Source organism: Trichosurus vulpecula, chromosome 6 (genome assembly GCF_011100635.1).
Source record: "Trichosurus vulpecula isolate mTriVul1 chromosome 6, mTriVul1.pri, whole genome shotgun sequence".
Lineage (NCBI taxonomy): Eukaryota > Metazoa > Chordata > Mammalia > Diprotodontia > Phalangeridae > Trichosurus > Trichosurus vulpecula.
Genome location: NC_050578.1, coordinates 42,963,520 through 42,986,683, shown reverse-complemented (window position 1 = coordinate 42,986,683; position 23,164 = coordinate 42,963,520). Strand labels below are relative to the sequence as shown.

General features: G+C 37.0%; 1 protein-coding gene across 1 annotated transcript in view; it reads left to right on the top strand.

Moving 5' to 3' along the window:
* The window catches only part of ANK2 (ankyrin 2), a 297,680-nt gene that overhangs the window by 103,081 nt on the left and 171,435 nt on the right, over positions 1–23,164 (top strand). The window contains exons 5-7 of the mRNA XM_036763028.1: positions 6,792–6,890; positions 19,719–19,904; positions 20,321–20,344. Coding sequence (XP_036618923.1) covers positions 6,792–6,890; positions 19,719–19,904; positions 20,321–20,344 — 309 coding nt within the window. The remainder of the gene's footprint in view (positions 1–6,791; positions 6,891–19,718; positions 19,905–20,320; positions 20,345–23,164) is intronic.

Genomic DNA, 23,164 nt, shown 5'->3' with positions numbered 1-23,164 from the left:
GAGCAAATGCACAGAGGTAAGAAACTATAGGGTGTGGTTAGGTAGTAATAGCATGTTGTTCAATTTGACTGCAGATAAGGCATAGGAGGAAATAGCAGCGGAGAAGCATTTGGTTCTAAGTTGGTGGTGGTAATGATGATGATAGCTAAATTTACAGTTCACCTACAACTTTATACAATGTGGTACAATGGAAAGGATCAAGGATCTTATATTTGGAGTCATAAGGATGGAATTCAAATCCTGACTTTGCCATTCACTACTTGGGTGACCATGGGTAAGTGAAGCCACTTTGGGCTTCGATCTCTTTCCATTTCCCCTTTCCTTTGCGGCACCCATGTGCACACATACACACACACACAATATGTCACTGTCATTTCCAATGAGTTATACACTCCTTGACCTTCCACCAAATATAATCCTCTCTTGTGCCAAGTTCAGTACAACTCAAATGAAACACATCAACAGATGTCCTCAGCTCCCTTCTATGTAAAATGACAGATTGCTCTAAATAACCTCTAAGGTAATTTTCAGCTCTAAATCTTGATGATATTAACAATAGCATTTGTATAATGTGCACACTTGCCTTCTTCAAAGCAATAGTATGTATTTTACAAATACTAAGCAAACGGAAAACCTTAAGTAATTTGCCTCAGGGTTATAGAACTCTGCACATAGTAAGTACTTCAAGATGATATTGAGTGATGGATGTGAGGACACCATATAGTATCCTAACAAATACAATCATTTGAATCCAAAGGAGAGTGGTTTGTTGACTTAGAGGCTCTGGAGTAGGCTGCACCATGGGTCCATTTTAGGATGATGCATAAACCAGTCCTGGAAGAAAGTCTTAGCAACATTATTTTTATTTATTTACTTTTGTTGGCATCCTGGCATCATGGGAAGTAACTCATTTCTTATTGTGATGAAATTTATAAACCGTAAGATAGTCAAAATATTAAATTTAGGAAGGACTTGAGCTCATCAGTGGCTTCTTGCTACATCTTGATGTCATATCACATAAAGATATGGTCATAACGCTGCTCTCTCTCAAGAATCTTCATTGATTCCCATTTGTCACACCGAGTAAAATTTAAGGTCCTTTTCCAATCTGCCAATACCCTTCCTTTCCAACCTTACCTCGTTATTTCCCTCCATGCATTTTATGCATGTTTTCCAAACTGGAAAGCTGTCCTCCAAACTGAACTCCATTTTTCTGCCTCCATGTTTTTTTCTGGCACCATTTTATGTGCCTGAAATATCCTTTTTCTCTTTCTCTTCACCTTCTGAGTTAACAGGCACCCTTTAAGGCCATACTCAAACGATACTTTATTTTTGTGTCTCTAATTGCCTTTTTCTGAGAATGACCTCCTGTGGATCTCACAGAGAATTTTATTTTGCAACTTTCCAATGCTCTATTGTGTATTAATATTTAGCTTATCTATGTCTTCATGGGTCTTAGCCCCTATTACTCCAATGAGGGTAAGATCTGTACTGTCTCTAAATTTTGTAATCCTCCCAAATGCATAGCACATCAAATAAACGATATTTGTTAAATTGAGTCAGATTCACTGGCCATTGCTGGAATGTGGTTCAGTGTTAAAAAGTTTTAGTTTTGTAACAGCATAAATATGCAATGTCATGTATGTCACTTCAAAAAAAGAGATGATTCAATTTTAATTCCATCATAAATACATAATAGAAACATCAACTAAATGGAGTGTTAAGCAGCCAACTTGCAACAGGAGAATTTTGTCAGTCTCTTAACTCCGTACCATGTTTAGTGTAAGCTTTAATGGCTCTGTTCCCAAACTGACTTCTTTAAGAGCAAAATTATAACACATTCTTTCCTCCATTAAAGTAGATCCACCCAGTTGTGGAAAGCAGGGAGGGAGCACAGTTGTAGTAACTCATAAGCCTTAATTAGGTGATATCTATGCTAACATTTTAAATAGCATGGTGCTTTCATTGCATTATTGAAATAGCTTAAGACTAATAATTGAACTAGCAATGAATTTTCTGTGAAGATACACAGGAACTGGTAATGGTGATGTCAGCATTCCATTTAAGCGACTTTATAAAAAACCTTTATGGGACCATGGTTCTAGTGGAATGAGTAGGCTGCAGCAAAGCTGTTTAAAATCCTATGTGGGAAAGGATGTGAATCATTGAAAATTAAAACAGTGCCCCTGTTTTGAGCAGGATTAACACAATTCCATTTTGGTCTATATTTAACTTGCAAAGGTCCAGAGCCCAGAGTGAGCCTCAATGCTTCTTGGCTGCCTCGTTGGCTCTTTGCAGCTGTCTACTCAGCTATCAAAAAGAGTGGGCTTCAGAGGACCCTCCAGTGAATGAAGGAATTTCTTGACTTAGGGTTGATTAAGAAGGCTAATACCGTACTATTTGTTTCCTCATAGGGATTTAGTCTGAAGGGAAAAAAATGTAAAGTAAACCTTGCCTTCTGTAAAGAACAAAATAATACTACTGATCCCACTTTCTTCAATGTATATAGATTAGCAGTGTAAGAAAGGGAAAGGTGGTAAAGTATAATATTCTGATGAAATATTAATGCTTTAATAAAACAAACAATAAATTTATATTTCAGTAATTAATAATTCCATATTTTTAACAATTTCTTCCCCAGGTAGATCTTAGGTTTTAACTAAGATGACAAGTAAGCCCTTTATTCTCAGTGACTTGGCTGTCTTGGTGCTAAGAAAACAGAAGGACTGGAATTTATGGCTTTGGAAATGATTCATTTGCTTCTTTTTCTTTGTGACCAAGACATATATGAGATAACCAAGTAACAGAAGCAAATAATCAGAAAGTAAGAGTGAGTGGGCAGAATGAGGGTGGGACTCGGTGAGAATCTCAGGCTAATGGAGTAGAGGGTAGAAGAGGACAATACAATACCACACAGATAAGGTGGGACTCATGTGTGTATAGCCTTGAATGTCAGGCTGAAGAATTTGAATTTGGTCTGATAGGCTAAAAAATAATCAGTTGCTGAAGGCAGTGATTTAGGAAGAATTTGGATGTGGTTTAGAGGATATATTAGACCATGGAAAGACTAGTAATAAGGAGATTTTTACAGAAGTCTTCTTCAGTAGTCTAGCTGTGAGAAATTAGGTTAGGGACAGTGAAAATGGAGGGTTTCTGACAGCAGGTTTGAATGTTTGAAATACATTTAGCTAAGGAGTCATAACCTTTTTGACATCATGAACCCTTTTGGCAATCTGGTGGAGCCTATGGACCCCTTCTTAGAATAATATTTTTAATAATTGAAGGAAATGCTAAGTTAGAAGTTCATGAAAATAAAAGGTTTTTTTTTTTTTGATGCATTCAAGTTCATGCTACCACACCCTTACATTCTGAAATGTATCCATGAACCACTGGATAAAAACTCCTGCCAATAGCAGTTATAGTTCTATCTTGTTATCTAGGTAAAGTGTTGTCTCTTGAAGGGAGGGAACCTTCAGGCTATAAATAGTGAGGTGATCTATAACATCTTTCCCAGGTCAGAAGTTTATTATCTCCTGCTAATCTGAGGAAATTTGGGCATATGCATGCATTAATTAAAAGCCTCCTTGGTTACCAAACAAGGAGATAATCTCATCTTTTGTTCTCTTGCCCCATTTACGCCTCCAGAACAGATAAAATGGTCTTTATTTTTGTAACTACAATTGGTACTCTTTGCCTTTTACATGCTCTGCAGCTGTGCATTGATGCTATATTTAAGGAAATAATTTTAATTAGCCTGAGCTTAGAATCATAGAGGCCTAGGACTGGAAAGAACCTTGGAGGGCATATGGCCCCACTCCCCTCCCTGATGTATGATTCACCTCTATGACTTCCAAGTGCTGTTGGCAGTTGATCATTTAGCCCCTGTTAAAACACTTGCAGGGTTGCAATCTTCTGAAATATGACCATAATTTTCATAACTAGAAATAAGATTGTTGTAGTTTTTAATTATTCTAAAAATTAATGTCAATGTTTATAAAATCATAAAGACTGATACTCTTTTAGTATTGCCCCCATACAAGAAACATGAAATAATTAAGAATTTGCTATGGATTTTGCCAATATATTTCAAAGCACTGGGGATATTTAATTAATATGGCCAGGGCCAGAATAGTAGGGAAAAACACAGCCCCAAATCCTCAAACAGTGTTTTGGGAGACACTTCTGGATAGAACTACTCATCCCAATAGTTCTATATTGGTACCTTGTTGTATGTGTGAAGATTGATGCTGCCCTACAAAATATAAAATTTTATGATTTTTTTTCAAAGTACTGTCATGCCCTATCCAAGCTTTCTAGAGGCAGAAATGTTTTATGGTCTCTGGTGACATTTCTCTGGTTAAACAATGACAATAAATAAATGATACCTTCCCTCTCTTTTGTCATTTATAGTAAAACTGTATTGCCAGCTTCATATCATTCATTTTATGAGTGATAGCCATGGTAATATCCAACCGAGATTCATGCATGTGTTTGTGTGTGTGTGTGTGTGTGTGTGATTTATTGCTATTTTTATACATTCTGCCTTCTGTTGAGAAAGGCAGTATTGATACAATGGAAAAAGCTCTGGTTTTGGAGTCAAAACACCTGGGTATAAATCTCAGCTTTGTTGCTTGCTATATGGGACGTGCTTATCTGAAAACTGATGCTCTTTACAAGTCATTCCAGCTCTAAACCTATGCTCCTGAGGGAAGTCTGATTCTAGTTTCCCCTCCCCTACTAACAGTGACTTTCTTTCCCTCTCAGCTAGTCAACTTCTATGATTTTTCCCTCTTTTTCTGTTTATAAAACTCCTTTGAGGGAAGATAAGGCAGCAGATTAACTTCTCTATTAAATCATACTCTCTTACAGAATCACTACAATCTTCTTTGTGAAGAAACATTCATCTTTCACCCCCACGCATTTTTTTTCACGATACTCACTGACTTTTTTTTACTCCTCTTTTGGATTTTTCTAATCCTTTCCTTCTGGCCACCTCCCCAGGCTCTTCTACACAACTAATCTGCTGTTTTTTGTTGTTTTAATATTTCTCACTAGCTAACTTATTAGCTATTGCTATTTCTCCTCCTAACTAGACTGTCTGCTTTTATCCATTTTGTAACTTCTTAGGTTTAGATAAGTAGTCTTCTTTTCTCCAAACCTCTCAACCTAATCCAGGGGTGGGGAACCCATAGTCTGGAGGTTCCATGTGGCCTCTTGTGGCTGCAGGTTCCTGACTCCAGGACTATATTCTCTTTTAATGCCTAGCTTCTCTCTTCTTCCTTTTAAAAAAGTAATCCTCACGACCAGATCTTTTGCTTTTTCTTCAACTGAATGAGTTCTCTATTTTATTCCAAACCCTGTTATGTTTCTTTACTTTGGGGTAAAGAAAGTAGGTGAATCTAGGTACATTTTTGTTTTGACAAAGTATTTCAAGGTATTTTTCCAGCCATCTAGTTTCTGAAAAACCCTCATTACTTGCCAACTTTTTCCCTTAATTTTGTGAACTCATGAGAATAAAACGGGAAATTTTATCCATATGCCTCTGAATTATTTATGCTTAAGTCATCAGTACTGTTTTGTAAGGATTATTAGATTTCCAGAGAGTCCTATGAATCATTTTCATAAAGACATCTCTTTTTGAATGAGGATGTGATATTTTGCCAAAAAAATAAGTAGAAAACAGTTTGAAACTGTACTCAAGGCAGTTTTCAGATGAAGAAACTAAAGCTATCTATAGTGATATGAATAAATGCTCTAAAATTCTACTTATTAGAGAAATGTAAATCAAAACAACACTGAGGTACCACATCACAGATATCAGATTGGCTAACATTGATAAAACAGGAAAATGACAAGTGTTGGAGAAGATGTGGAAAATTGGAACACTAATTGGAATTGCATTGTTGGTGTAGTTGTGAGCTGATATAACTGTTCTGGAGAGCAATTTGGAACTATGCCCAAAGGACTATAAAACTGTGTATACCCTTTGATTGAGCAATACTACTTCTAGGTCTGTAATACAAAGACATTGTAAAAATGGGGAAAAGACCCACATATACAAAAGTATTCATAGTAGCATTTTTTGTGGTGGCCAAGAATTGAAATCAAGGGGATGTCCATCAATTGGGGGATGGCCCAACAAGTTGTGGTATATGAATGTAATAAAATACTATTGTTCCATAAAAAATGATGAGCAGGCAGACTGCAGAAAAACCTGGAAAGACTTACATGAACTGATGCTGAGTGAAGTGAGCAGAACCAGGAGAACATTGTACACAGTAACAGCAACATTGTGCTGTTATAACTATCTTTGATAGATTTACCTCTTAGTAATGCAAGGATCTAAGACAACTCCAAGAGCCTCATGTTGGAAAATGCTGTCTACATACAGAAAAAGAACTATGGAGTCTGAACACAGATCAAAGCATACTATTTGCTCTGTCTCTCTTTGCCTCTGTCTTTGTCTCTCTTTCTTTGTTTTTTCTTTCTTGTGGGTTCTCCTATTGGTTCTAATTCTTCTTTACAACATGACTAATGTGAATATATGTTTAATATGAATGTATATGTACAGCCTATATCAGATTGCCTGCTGTCTTGGGGTGAGGGGTAGGGTAGGGGAAATATTTGGAACTCAAAATCTTACGGAAGTGATTGTTGAAAACTAAAAATCAATTAATTAATATAAAATATCCATTTTCTCTTCTTTAGTTTGGGATACAAAGCATTTTTAAAATCTTTGTTAATGAATAAAAATAACTAGATTTTTTGTTTGTCTTATTCTTTATCCTCAGAATGGCTTCACTCCTCTATATATGGCAGCTCAAGAGAATCACATGGACGTAGTGAAATATTTGTTGGAAAATGGAGCTAATCAGAGCATTGCTACTGAGGTAAAACATGATTAGACCTAAGGGCTTCTCTTTGTCTTTGTTCCATATTCTTTTCATGAGTCATCATTTTTTAGCTAAAGAGGTAAACGAACATTTTTTAGCTACAGAGGTGGGATACCCCATAGTTTGTTGTTCATTTGTTTTCAGTCGTGTCTGACTCTTCATGACTCCATTTGGGGTTTTCTTGGCAAAGATACTGGAGTGATTTGCCATTTCCTTCTTCAGTTCATTTTACAGGGAAATGATGACATGACTTGCAGTTGACTTTGATTTGAGTGAGAGAGGGCTGGGATAATAAATTTAGAGCTGGAAGGGTCCTCCTAGGCAATCTAGTCCAAATCTTTCATTTTTTAGTTGAAGAAGCTGAGACTCAGGGAGTATACGTGGCTTGCCTAAGGTCACATTGGTATTAATTGGCAAAGGTGACCTTTGATACTAAATCCAGTGCTCTGGACACCGGATAAGCCACAGTACAAAGTGCCAATTTGGTACGTTTTAATTTTGTGCAGTCTAAGACTTTTCTAAGGATGAAATGAAAATAAATTAATTCTTCCCCTTTAATCAATATTTTGACTTAATTACAATGATTTGAGATAATTCTTTCAGAAGGGCAACTCATCTGATTCTCCTCTCTTAAATAATTTTTAGTTGTTAGGGACAGCAAGGTAATAGACATATGAATAGAGATTTCCTGCAGGATCCTATTAAGGATTTTTTGAAGCCCAATAATATACCATTTGTAGAATCTAACACCCATAGGTGCAATAACTAGTTACTGTTTTTCCCAGAGGGACTAGTAGTTATTAAGGTCTATGCCATCCTCAAGTCCTTTTAAGGATAAACATTATATACACTTTTAAAGAGCTCCTTTGAGCCAACTTAATTTCAGCAGTTAAAAATCTCTGGAAGTAAGTGTGTTTTGGTTGGTTTTGTGAAGAAGATGAAATCCACCAAAACTATTGAGTTGGAAGGTAAATAAAAACGAAATACATTAGGGGGTATTGAATGTTATTTTAGTCATAAAAATTCACTTGCTCTCATTTTTTCTCAGCTTTTCATCATCTAACAATAAAGGCTCAAGGCTGACCACAAAAATTTCAGTATTAGTAAAAAAAAATCTGAGAGACACAAAAAATAGATGTTACATAAACATATTATAGAGTACTCACAAGTCTAAAGCTGATTAATATAGTTGGCTTACTTGGGAAACCGCTATAATAGTAAAATACTTCAAAAACCCCTGAATTTTCTGTCTAGTAAGTACAACTTTTACATCCTTATAATATAAATGCAATCCTGATTTTTATGGAATTGAACCAAATATTTGCTCTCAGAGATATTTTTATTCCAAATGGTGATTTGCGTATTTGGGGGGCAAAATTTGGATAAGTGCATGAGAAAGTCTCAGATAAGTTTTTGCATATCAGAAAAACTTTTTCAATGAACGATATTTCTCTGAGATTTGATCATAAACAGTAACCTAAAGAGAAATCTAGGTATGTTATTAATCTAATACACAGAATCTGCGATTGGGACAAAATATTATCAACACCAATACTTAAGTCAACACCAGCCGGGAAATTGATTGGGAACTCTGACTTGTTGCTTGTTTCTGTACGGTCCAGCTAGCTGACATTCATGACTGTCCTGTGATCTTTTTATTCAGTGGTTACTATAGCATCACAGTCTGGTTCCAAAAATACCCCTTCAGTGTAAGGCATTAGTGGAGGTCATATTACATTGTAAACTCTTAGAAATTTTTAAATCCTTTGTGATTTCCAGGCATCATGGCAGAAATATGGTGTTTGCAAGTGAAACACATTAGTGGGTATTGAATCTTAGCTTTAACCATAAATATTCAGTATCTCTGTCAATTTGCTTTATCTCAGTCTTTCTCAAAAATGCCTCTCCTAGACTATGATTATGTTTAGGAAAACTGGGTTGATTAGATGATCTGTAGGTCATGACCAACAAATGCATTCAAGGATGGATCTATCTTTTAGCACTGTATTTTGAACCCTGGCACTTTTGCTTAATGCCTGTGTCAGACTGGGCAGGTCATTTATTGGGCTTTAGTTTCCTGACTTGTAATGATGACCTTTCTAATAGATGACCTGCGAGGTACCTTCCAGCTGTAAGTAGAGAATCCTGTAGTCGTATTTTGTAAAAATACCCCTTCTGGTGGTAGATACTTAAATGCTAAGTATCATTTGAAAATCCCTACGTAGAAATCCATGCCCATGTCTCTTCCCTATATGTTTGTAAGGAAAACTGAAGAAAGCATTTATTGTGAATATGTTACTAGTTTGGTCAGCTGCTGTGATTAGAAGATGTTTCACTAATGGCCAAAGAACCCATTTTATATTCCATACAAGTCATATTTTGAAGATTTTTCAAGATGGCTTTAAACCTACAAATTTTGAAAACAAAAGTTTAAATTTTGGAAGTTTCACAGAGATGTAGAATCATGATGGGTCTTGAGAAAGAAACGGCGAGGAAGCAATGCTTAAATATTTGATGTTTTTGTTCAGTCTTGTCCAACTCTTTGTGATCCCATTTGGGGTTTTCTTGACAAAGATACTGAAGTGGTTTGCCATTTCTTTCTCTAGCTCATTTTACAGATAAGGAAACTGAAGCAAACAGGGTTAAGTGACTTGCTCAGGTTCACACAGTTAGTAAGTGTCTGAGGATGGTTTTGAACTCAGGAAGTTGACTTCCTTACTATGTACTGGGCACTCTAGCTACTGTGGAACTTACCTTCTCCTAAGTACTTGATATCTATCCTTAATTTATGCTATATGAATTTTGTGTGCTTTATGCTTAAAAATTTTATTCACAGAAAAGAGTTTTGGACTCATTGAATTTGATCTCTTCATTGAATGTGATCATTATCCCCTGTTCTTTTCCTTTCCCTATAAGGTCCCAAATATAAGCTTTAAAAAGTTATAATGTGATGGGGCAGCTAGGTCGTGCAGTGAGTAGAGCACCGGCCCTGGAGTCAGGAGGACCTGAGTTCAAATCCGGCCTCAGACACTTGACACTTGTACTAGCTGTGTGACCTTGGGCAAGTCACTTAACCTCAATTGCCCTGCCAAAAAGCAAAAAAAAAAAAGTTATAATGTAGATCTTTGTTGGTGAGCAAACATCTCTTTAAGGTTGTGAGCATGAACAAGCAATAATTTAAGTTTTTCATACTTTACAATATTATTAGTAAAAATGATAATTAGAAAAAACATGCTAGGTATCCATTTATCTCTACAAAAGTCCTGGCACCATCATGGTGTACCAGTGACCCTGGGTTCTCAAACTTTATGACAAAAAATTCATCCCTTGGGGTCAATCTGCTGCCTCTGACCCTCTATGTACTTAGCTAGGCTGCCCTCAGACAATAGATCCAGTCTGTTACCTGAAGCATTTCCAGTGTGGTGGAACTTCTTAGAGCTTGAATTCAATTGGCAGGGGTCATACCAAGCTGAATTGGCTTATAGTTTGGTTCCAGTGATAGGCTAATTGCCCACCTCCAAAGATCAGGCTAGCACAGAGAGACTAATGAGTACCCGATTGACCCCAGGTGGTTAATTTTTTGACCATTGTGACCTATGAAGCATATTTCACAGAAATATGGAGTGATGGTTGGTCTTGAAAAAAGAAATAATGGCAAAGAAAGGCTTATTTAACTTCTATGCATAGTTTACAATTTAAAAGTTCTGCATGATTTGTACTCAAAAATTATGTGTCAATGACTTTAGATAAAATGAAGGATATGATTATGGTTCTGATTACTTAGAATGTTCTCTCATGATTTCTTTTGGGGGGCAGCATTTAAATCTTTCATTTATACTTTTATACATTTATACTTTTTCCTCTTTGGCTACTGTTATTTTGCCTGTCCATTGTGTGATGATGGCTAAAATTTGTCTTTTTGATAAATACATTATGGTTCTATTATATCCAACTAGAAAACAACTCGCACCTCTAAAATTTTAATCTTTCTCTCTTTCTTTATTATCTCTCTCTATGTATTTATTATTTATACAAGTATTTATCTCTCCTTCTATTCCCCCATTGAATAATGAAGAAGAAAACCCTGATAAACTTATACACCTAGTCCAGCAAAACAAATTTCCACATTGACCATCTCCCAAAATGTGTCTTATTCTGCATTTTAAATCCAACACCCCTCTGGCAGGTGGTGGGCTGGATATTTGGTCTCCAGCTCTAATTGTGCTCTTATTGGTCTGAACATTGATCCCAACATAGTGATGGCATTTTCATCCTCTTTGGTTACGAAACATAAGAAGCAATTGTGGTTTATAATTGCAACAGTTCCCCTTATAGAAGCCACTGTCATCATTACAATATATTTTTATCCCATCTGGACCTGTGAATCTATTAGCATTGGAGCATATTCCACCAATGCAGATTAACAAGTCATCTTTAACTCATATGATTAGTTATGCAGGACATTGAGTAGTTCAGTGATTTGCCCATGTCACACAGCCAGTACACACTATTTCAGAATCAGTACTTGAACTCAGGTCTTCCTCCAAGTCCAAAGACACATGCACCTTGCTGAACTACCTCTTTTTAAAAAAAATTAATGATTTTCATGGAGAGAATGGCTAGAATTCATTTTCTATGACCATATTATATGATTTAACTTTAACATTCTCCTTTCTTATTCTTAGCCTGTGATAAATGGAAACTTGTAACTGTACAAATCCTTTGAGATCTTTCATTGATGAGAGAGTATGAATAAATGGAGATTAACTTAATATCATTCAATTTCTTTTTCCTTGTCACCATTCCAAGATTTGAATTCCTCTCCCACCCCCACCCCTCCACCCTTTGTTTTTGATGGAAGAAGGATAGTATATTCAGCCATCTACCACCTAGGCTTCTACAACTTTAATTCATCTATCCAGCTCAGCTACTCATTGAGCTGTTTCTCCTTTAATTCCCAGTAGAGAAGCCAATCACCTGGCAATACTGTAGTTGGCAATGACTGTAGGACTTTCAATTTTATTTATAAGGTAATTTAATGGAATAAAACACATTAGTGAATGCAAAATTGATGATGGATTCAATTAGTTTACCTAGTTAATTAGTTCAGATGATATGTACAACCAGCAGACCTTGAAACAGACCTGCAAAATAGAACCTTCCCTCTGCTGGACTTATGCCTTTACTTTGACCAAGACACTATCACTACCATGGAGATGGGTGAAGCATTATGAAAAGGGTGGGGATTGGGAAAGGTCTCCAGTAAGAAGTGTCATTTGAACTGAGGTTTGAAGGAAGCTAGGGATTCTTTCAAAAAATGGAGGCGAGAAAAGAGTGTACTCCAGGGGATGGGGGAGAGCCTATCCAAAAGCCCAGGGATGGAAAATGTAGCTAAATGGTACAGAATAGAGCACTGGGCCTGGAGTCAGAAAGGCTCATTTTTGAGTCTGTGAAATTCTGGGTGGTTATTAATTATTCTGCAAGTCAGTTAAAAAAAAAGAAAGGTATTCCAAACCTTAGCCCAGTTACACAAAAAATGGCAAAGTCCTGAAACAGCCAGATGATGTGAGATAAAAGTATAGACATGATGGCGACATCATGGAGCTATCCCTTAGTCTCAGGTGCCTATGGGGAGCAGTTTTGTAGTCTAAGCAGACCTTCTGGCAACTTAGAGTGCAAAACATCTTTGTTTTTCTTTGTTGAAAGGGATGTCAGAAGACATGATATCTCCAAGTATAGAGGGCTAATAGAAATATGAAAAGAAGAATGATTGAAGAAAAATACAATATTAAGGATTCTTTTCTTGTTTTAGCAAAAAGATTACCTACCTCATCTGTCTCCATGACTACCCCAGAAAGAGCAAGGCCAATCAATCTGCTTTTCTTAGCAAAGATGGACTTTTGTTTATCATAGAGGGAGAAAGCCAGCAAAATGCATACAAAAATAAAGTGGAACTTCTTTCTCTCTCACTTAAAATTTTCTAGTTGGTGCCACTAAATATTAAGAACTTAAGAACTCTTCGGTTTAGCTCCAAATAGCTAGCTTGTCTTAAACATATAGCTTTCTCAGAGCTATATAAAGTATGTGTGTGTGTGTGTGTGTGTGTGTGATCAAGAATTAATACCTTTGTCTGAGAGAAGGCCTATATTAATTTGAATATTAAAAGGGTACAAACAACTAATGCTTTAGAAAGAAAAGCCATTCTCCCTCTAGGCACATAGTTAGCTAGCTTAGGTTCTAAATATTTTATGGGTCAGAATCCCCTTCATGGTTTCATAGCTCAGGAGCCCTGTACAATGTGTCTCACTTTTTAAACTTGTCATCCAGATGTCATCCAAAAACAAAGGCATTTTAGTTAAAAAGCAATATTCTCCCTTTTATTTTTTCATTGTGATTTATTTAGTAACTTTAAATTTAAAATTTAGTTTTAATAAAGTTTGGACTTGTCTGTAAAAAACCCCCAAAAAGCAACGTAATAAATAAAGTAATAATAGACTATTCCCTCCTTCCCTAAATCTTGAGCCCACTGTCTTATGAATATATCCATGCTCAATGTGAAGAGTTGAATTGTAGGAATTATGTGTGAATCAATATATGGTCATCTATCCATATCACACACAGAGCTAACATGTATGACCACATGCTTGGAACAGCAATTCAAATTTCTGACATTATGGATCAATGTCTTGTATTAATGTCATTGGCTTCCTCCTCAATAGGCACTGCTCTAAACTGTTCTCTGCCCCAACTTGTCATCAACTCCAGCTAATTTTAGAGCACTTAACACTGATGGGGGACAGTCTGCAGTACAAGCTCTTTCACCTATATTCCCCCATCCAGCAGGGGAAGGGAATACTCCTCCCCACCCCTCACCCCCACATCTTTCCAGTCCTATACCTTACAACTCCACTCCTCCACACTCCAGTGACACTGGCCTCCTGACTGTTCCACAAATGAGACACTCCATCTCCTCCAGGCATTTTCATTGGCTGTTGCCCATCCCTGGCATGCTCTCTCTCCTTATCTCTGCCTCTTTACTTTGGAAATCCTATCTCCTATAGGAAGCCTTTCCCAATCTTTCTTAATCCTAGTGCCTTCTCCCTATTAATTATTTTCTATTTTCCTTTATGTGTGTATATATATATATACATACATACATACATATATATATATATATATTTAACATAGATGTTTGCTTTTTGTCTCTGGTGAGCTCCTCCAGGGCTATGGCTGTATTTTCCTTTTTTTTCTGTCCTTAGAACTTAGCATAGTGCCCAGTACATTAGCAAGTGCTTGTTGACTGACTGGTTGGTTGGTTGTTGTCCTCCATTCTCAGAGGACCAAAATGACATCACTATGCTAGAGTCAAGTTATGCTTGGCCCATCATACCAATATGAGCTCAGAATGCTCTATCCCAGGTCAGGCACAAATAGTTCTTGTGCACATTTGAGGTAGATTCTCTAAATTTGCACATCTCACATTTCTTTCGCACAACTTCAATTCTGCTTTGCCCATATAGCACAGCATCTTCTCTGATGTGGGAACACTATGCTGAGCAGTCCTGTGCCAGTGTCTCCCATGTCACATAATTCCAAAGTTCTTCAGAGAGACCTTGAAAGTGTCCTTGTATGGCATCTTCTGACTATTATGTGAGTGCTTGCAAAAGAGAGGTTCTAGCTCTTTGAGGCTCTTCTTTTGCCCTGATCTTTCAGCCATCTTCTGTGTATCAGGGATAGTTCTCAGCTGAGGTGCTATCTTCAAAGGTACCTTCAATTCAGCCCTCCTCCTGCATGAGCTACTGAGATTAGAAACCTCTGCCTAGCATTGAGGACTATCCCTCTTTTCAGCCAGCCTTGTCAGCCAATAATAACAAAACCCACTTAAACTCTTTGAATTTAAAGAGACAAAAAGTGAACAACCCTCGTCCCAAGGGGCTGAATTAATCCATGTGCCCAGTAAAGGAAACACACAATACTTATTGGAGGGAGAAAGCACTGACAGCTTTACCAACAGTATTAGAAAAGAGAAAGAAAGAAGGGAGGGGAATAAACATTTAGACAGCATACTATGTGCCAGGCACTGTGCTAAGTACTTTAAAAAATATTATCCGGTGGGATCCCTCACAACAACTCTGCAAGACAAGTACTAGGAAAAAGTTGGATGAGACCTTTCAGCAGAGATTCAAGGAAGATAATTATTCTAAGAGGCAGAAGTATGAAGGGCAGCTAGGTGGCACAATGGTTAGAGAGCTGGGCCTGGAGTCAGGAAAAGTCCTCTTCTTGTGTTCAAATCCTGTCTCAGATACTTACTAGCTAAATGACCCTAAGCAAGTCATTTAATCCTGTTTGCCTCAGTTTCCTCATCTGTAAAATGAGCTGGAGAAGGAAATGGCAGTATCTTTGCCAAGAAAACCCTAAATGGCAAGAAAACCCTAAATGGGGTCATGAAGAGTTGGACACAACTGAACAATAACAAAAGGAGTATGAAAGGATACATTTTCTAGCAAGGAGAACAGACTATGTAAACTGATGGAGACAGGAAAACAGATGGCAAGTTTGGGGATGAGACAGCAAGCCAAGTTGTCTAGGACATTGAGTATGTGACCCTTACTATGCTATGTAACCATGGGGAAATCACTTAACCTTTGTGAGGCTCATTTTTCCTTGTCTGTAAAATAAAGACCACAATAGCTATCATGACAACCCCCGCTGGGTTGCTAGATTGGAATTAGAATATACATGTACTTTATACACCTTAAAACCTATATGCATGTTAACCATTATGGAGTATGATGTGAAATAAATCTACAAATGTGATCTGGAGCTAGAGTGTGAAGAGTTTTAGATACTAGACTTGGGATTTCATATTTTAACTGAGTCATGGGGAACTCTTGAAGACTTTTGAGCGGAGGAATCAATGACGAGTCTTAGATGTTAAATTAATATTTTCCTATGTGTGGAAGAGGGAAGATACTGTAAGGGAAGCTAATTAGGGAAGTTTGGCTGAGAGCCCTAGAGCTGATACCATTAAATAGGTTAGCAGTTGTGAAATGGAAAGAATGGGACAGATCGAGAGATATTGTGGAGGTAAAATCAATGAGACTTAACAATTGATTAAATATGGCAGATAGAGGAGAGGGAAGAGTCAGGGATGACTACGATTGTATGAATTTAAGTGTTTGGGGGGATGGTGGTACTTTACTACAAATGGAGAAGTTTGAAGGAGTGATGAATCTTAGGGATAACTTACTGAATTTTATTTCGTGTATGATGAGTTTGATGATGAGTCATCTATGTAGAGATATCCTCCATATAGTTGGTTATTCAGGACTAAGGTCCATGACATATATTAAGGATGTAGTTGAGAGTCATATGAAAAGAAATGAACATTGAAGCCATATAAATAGATAAGATTGCCATGAGAGAAAGTGTAGAAAAAGAAAGATGTGGGATAGGGCTTTATGGGATGGCCACACTTGACAGGTGGGAGACACAGGAAAAGAAACAAAGAAAAAGGAGGAAAAGAGAACAGCAAAAGAGAAGGGGGGAAGTGGTTAGACATTTTAAAGGAGGAGCAAGAAGGAGCAGTGTCATAGATACAAAAGGGTGGGGCAGGGGAATGTAGAGGTGGAGGGGATGATTTTGATTATCAAAAACTTTAGAGTTCAAGTAGAATATGTCTGAGGGGAAAAAAAGGTTTTGGTAACCTTGGAAGGAGAAATTTCAGTTGATTGAAGTTGGAAATCAGATTGCAAAGAGTTAAATGTGAATGGTAGATGAGGTAATAGATGCATTGAGTATAGACAGTTTTCTAAGAGTTTGGCTGCTGTCAAAGGGAGAAGAGAAAAAGGATTACACTTTGAAGAAATGAAGTGTTTTTTAAAAGAGCTGGGAAACCTAGACATGTATTTTAGGCAGCAGGGAAAGATCCAGTCCATAAGAAGTGTTTGAAAATGGGAGGAGAGGGTATGATTAAGGGAACATACAACTGGAAGAGACAGGAAAGGAAGAAATCAGGGGCAACAGTAGTATTGACCTTGACAAGGATAAAGGCTATCCAAGACTGGAGCAAAGGAAAGAATGGAAAATGATATAACTTGAGATAGTAGATTTTCTCAGGAAACTAGGAGTTATGATTATCTGCTGAGGAGAGGGAATAGGGTCGTTTAGGAGGCATGCGAAGGGAACAGAAGATTTGGAATTGTTGCTTTTGGTTGTGTGTTCAGAGGATTCTCACACAGCAGTGTTGTTGAGGTTTAGTCTCTGCCCACCCTGGGACACCAAAAGCTGTTGCAGTTTTCATGATATGTTGTGGTGGAACCATCTCAAAGAATTCAGAGTCAGACCACCTCTAATCTAAGTACAGGCATTTATTGAGATTGATGCCTCTCATGAAGTGGGCTAAGTTCTGAGAGGAACCAACAACTTCAGAGAAAGCAAGATGGACTTTTATAAAGATGCAATTATGTAACAGAAATTATGAATATTAAAGAGGCAGGAGGGTTTTATCAAGGGATTGGGTAATAGGGGAGGGGTCCTTTCTATAGTTCAGTAGTTAAACATTCTGGTCACACTGCCCTCCAATTGGCTAGCTATTGTGGTCCTGTCTGGTCAAGATAGATAGGTATTGTGGTCTTGTCTTGGGCTAAATGGATGATGTGATTGTGGTTGAGTACAAGAACACACCTGTTCAAATATGTGAGGGCAGTGGTTAGCTAGGGGCAGTGGTCCTGCTGTTCATTGTGGCCTATAAGGAAGTTAGAATATTGGGGCTGGAGTTGGGGAGCTTTAATAGGATTCCATCAGTGTGAAATTAGATAACATAAGTTTGTAGTAGACCTAGTTGGCCCATTTCTGCTAGAAACCTTTGCTGTTCCCATCCTTCCCAGGTTCAATTTCCATCCACTCTTCATATAGCTAGTTCTGTAGGTATTGTATCAACCACTATAATTTAAGCTCCATGAGGGTTGGGATGGCTCTTATTTTTTCTTAGTATCTCCAGTGCTTAGCACACTGCCTGGTACATACTAGACACTAAACAAATGCTTATTGATTGACTACATGGTTGAACTGGTGAGCCATGGGGTTGGCAGGGAGGAAATTGAGACCAGAATGGGGGGGCAGTTGGACTAGAGATCACAATAAAGACAAAGAATGGGTTTAATAGGAGTGAGTCAGAGAAAACAGAACACGCACTTTCTCTACTTAAAATTCTCCAGTGCTTCTTCATTGTTTACCAAATAAAGGATAAACTACTGATCCTCACATTCAACACTTTTTGCAGACTGACTCCGACCTATCTTTACAGATATGTCCCTTTCTAATCCCTTTCATTAATTTTACATGACCATTAAATTGAACCACTGCCTATCTGTCATTCTTTTCCCACCTTCTCATATTTTTGTGGCTTTGCTCACACCATCTTCCAGTAGGTCAAAAGATCAGCAAGCCTTTGTGCTTTACATTTAATACAGGCCGGGAGCTATGTTAAGAAATGGGGACATAAAGAAAGTCTTTGCAAAAATACAAAAAAAATAGGTTTTGCTTTCAAGGAATCCATACTCTGCTGAGGGAGAAAAGGTGCAAATAACTACACACATCATTACTGTTCTCCAGTTGTTTCAGTCATGCCTGACACTTTGTGATCCCATTTGGGGTTTTCTTGGCAGAGATACTGGAGTGGTTTCTCATTGCCTTCTTCGGCTCATTGTACACGTGAGGAGCTGAGGCAAACATGGTTAAGTGACTTGCCCAGAGTCATAAAGCTTGTAATTGTCTGAGGCTGGATTTGAACTTACAAAGTTGAGTCATGCTGATTCAAAGCCCAGTGCTCTATCCATTGTGCCCTGTAAGATATGTATGGATATAAACTCTTCTGTTATTTATGTGAGATATGTACAAGGAAAATGGAAGATAATCCCAGAGGGAAGGTAGTGGCATCTGGAAAGCCCAAAAAGGGCTTCAGGAAGATGCTGATTTTTTTGTGAAATCAAGGGTCATGAAGAAGCAGAGGTCAGGATGCAGTGTTTTCCCTGAACTGAGCACCATATCATTCTTCATTTCCTTCTGTTGATGATTCTGTTCTCTTTTGAAGCAAATCTTAGATCTCATCTCTGCCCTGGGATTTTCTCTCATCTTCGTTTTCCTATAGCTGAAAGCAATGTCTTCCTCAAAATTTCTAACAGTACTTTCTCTGGATCTACTTTCCTACACACTTGGCCCATTCTTTCTTGGTTACCTGTATAAAAGGATCTGTCTTTTGTGTCCTGAAAACCGAGCATAGTACCTTGGTGAATTGAATTATGTCAAATACTATATACGATTGTAGTTATTATTCATATCCTTAAATGTTTCAGGTTTAGTTTCCTTTAAGTTTTACTTGTTAACAAGGCTAAACTTTACAGAAATATCCTTAGTTTCCATGGTTTCTTGCTCATGAAACAGGGTTCAAATATAAACTCCTCCATTTGTCAATTAGAGTTCTTTACAGCTTTCTTCCTTCTTATCTTTTTATTCCTTGCCATGAGCTCTATGGTCCAGTCACGTTGACCTATTTGCTGTTCCTCATGTGCAATACTCAATCTCCCATTTCTGGATGTTTCCATTGTTTATCCCCCCACTGTTTGGAAAAAATTTAGATGGGATGTTTTGAACTTGAATAATTCATTCGTTCAATAAGTTTTTATTAAGTGCCTGCTGAATGCTGAGAGCTAGGCACTTACACAAAGTTTCAGTAAGTTTCAATCCTTGGCCCTGGAATCAGGGATATTTATATCCTAAGGATCCACAGTTTGGCAACACCCTCTTGATCTTTTCATCTTCCAGGATGGCTTCACTCCCCTGGCTGTGGCACTACAACAAGGACACAACCAAGCTGTGGCAATCCTCCTGGAGAATGATACCAAGGGAAAAGTTCGCCTGCCTGCCCTGCATATTGCTGCTAGGAAAGATGACACCAAATCTGCAGCCCTCCTGCTCCAGAATGACCACAATGCTGATGTTCAATCCAAGGTAAAAAGCTCAGGACACTAGCAAAGAGGGAGGCTCCGGTTTCCAGGTATCCTTTATGAAATTTTATCTACTGAGTCCAGTGATAATGGAAAATCAATTTTTTGTCATGAAAAGAGAACAATCAGAGCATATTTTTTTTAAAAGCCTTTTCTTGAAAGTAGTAGAAAAATTGAACATCAGACATTTCTCAGGAAAATTCAGCTCTTTTTCTATCTACCTATTTTGGTTAGGGGTAGGAAAGAGCAGGAATAAGATTAGTTTTTTTTTTCTTTATTGAATAAAATTGTATGTGTTTAGTGACAGTGCATGTATTTAATCTAGCCAAAACAATATACCTGATTGCAATGAGTAAAATGATTGTCTTCTTAATCTTTGTGTAACATCTTCCCTCTTTTTCCCAAACCACATTGCTTCAGATGATGGTGAATAGGACAACTGAGGTACAGTATTGAGAATATATAAAGATGCATATTGTTTTCATTCTTGTCCATTTATAGTAAATGCTGACTAATTCATACTAACAATTGGAAGACCCATTATTAGGGAACTGAGTTTTTAGACTTTTCTGTATGAAAAAAAATAGGATAGGGGATAAGAAAAGATCTGTAATTTAAAGCTCTAGCCTCAGCTGGAAACTCCCACTACCAATGATGATTGGTATCTTCTTTGTAACTCATAGTCTTAGAGTTGCCAAGAATACTGAGAAGTTAAATGACTTATCTGAGGCACACACAAACACACACACACACACACACACAAACATACCATTTCTATCTATTTTGATATAGAGATAGATAGATTATACATAATATTATATATACACATATATCTAGATCTATACATACATATACATGCAGTATATATACACATAACATGCATATATACAATACTCTAAATGTACACATGTGTACACATAAATACATATATATGCAGACACATATTCATATTGCTCACATATGTATATACATATATGTATACACATACACTCTTATCACAGATAAGATACACTGAGCACATATCGAGTAAGATATGTCCCAGCTAATGCTCTCCTATTTCCACAGGAGGAGAAATATGACCTCTGATCATTATTACTGATAATTTTTATGCAAGCAATTAAACATAGTAAAACTTAGGGAGGTGCTGTATCATGCCTTTCTGTTCCTATTTTTGCAGCCTTTTCATCAAACTGTATTCTATATCAATGGTAAATTTGGGCATATAATGAACTTGACCATTCATTCCACTTAATCATGATCATTCAGCTTTATATTCTCAAGTCCTAAAACACATCTAATGACTTAATCTATTTTTCCTTGTAAGAAACTAACCCTTTACAGTCAGCAGGGGTAATCGGTTCAGAAGCCTGATGGTCAGATTTTTATTCCTTGCTCATTTGGCCATGTCTGCGCAAGAGTCATTGACTCAAGCATTTTGTTCAAAATATTTTTTGGCTGCCATCTATACTGTGGAAACAAAAGTATAATGATTAATCAACTTTTTTTTGGCATAGAAGACCCACATTTCTGTGAGTAGTGCACCTTTCTGTCTAATTCAAAGGTTTTGCTTCTTAGGCTATGAGTTGTGAAATTTAAAATATTTAAACATTTAGTAATTAGTAAAAATATTATATTTACATTAAATCAGTTTTATTTTCAAAGAGCTTTCCGATTGGCTTGTGTAACACTGACAGTGAAAATATAATTAAAAAAAAACACTCTATTTGGAATCAGATGCCTTGGCTTCAAATTGTAGCTCTGCTTTTTATTACCGTTGACCCTGGGTCGACTTGCTTTCTCTCACTGGGTCTCAGTTTCTTAATCTGTAAAATGAAAGATCTGAACTATATAATCTCTAATGCCCACTTCAGATCTGAATCTTGTGATCTTATGAATCCCAATAGCCTAGACCAAATGGGGAGAATGTGGGGACAGAGAGCCACATTTCTCCAGTGACCTTTCAGCCTTAAAAGGTTGAAAAAACCAGGAAGTTGGTACAAAATGAACATTTGTGGCATCTTCATAATCATTGATTATGTTCTTTAAATTTTAAAATGTTTGAGGGCTAATGTAACTCCAATAACCAGTAGCCATTGATTTGTCATGCTCCTATATATTGTAAGAAATATCCATGAAAAAGTAAAACATAGTAAGATGGCACGTCTTTTGTTTGATTGGAAAGGGGATGTCAATTCATATTCCTGTGAAAAAACACAGTTGAATAGAAAACCCTCTCTCTGGGGTCCAAGAAAGAGTTTATTCTGTCTTTTTCCCAGATATATCTGGAGATAGCTTCCCTACTTGAGTTTCCTTGTTCTGTAAAAATAATATTTGTAAAGTGCTTAATGCAATGTTGGGCACATATAGGCACTATATAACTGCTTATTTTCCATCTTTCTCCATGAGCCTAAGTCATACATTCTCATAGATGACTGTAATGCCTAAAATGTGTAGTTTTGTGTTGTGTTTCTGCAAATGAAGCAGAAAATTTCATTATATTGCAGATGATTTCAAAATGACTCAGCAGTATTCAATAAATATTGAATTGAGGTCAGGTGAATAATAATTCACATATTGGATATGTGTGAGTGACATTAAGCATCTAGATGAAAGTTTAAAAAATTCTGTCAGGTATTTCCCAAACCAGAAACATTGATCAGATTAAATAGCCTGATCTAAGGATTTTGGGGGGGCGTGGAGGGCGGGGTTTGGAGGTTGGGGAGTTAATGTTGGACATTGTGAAGCTTGCAGATACCACTTCAATGTGATTTTACCCAATCTCTACTGGTTCCTAGCATGCATTCTGGGTTTTACGAAGTTCCAAATTTCCTTGCAAATGATTTTGCTGATGCAAAAGAATGACTCTTAAAAGGATTTCCCAATATATCCTTTGTGGATGGTTACAGACTGATTTATTTAATCACTTTTTCAAATCCCAATGCTGGCTCTATTCATATTCAAATAAATCTTCTATAAATTAGAACACTGAAATTATGTATTGAAAATATATATAGGAAAAAACTCTGATTGAGGTTTAGAATCTTAAGCAAGATATTTTACCTATTCATGTTCAAGTTTTTATTCAAACAAATGGAACAATAGGAAATAACATTTGAACAGTTCAATTTGGCTCATGATTATGTTAAATAGTCTGTAATATTTCCATAGTGCAAGTGAAAGAATTAAGTCAAAATAATTATGTTGCTGTAATCTTGAATTAAGCAATGTTTAATTTTTTTCCCTGATGTAGAAATGGCCTGGTTT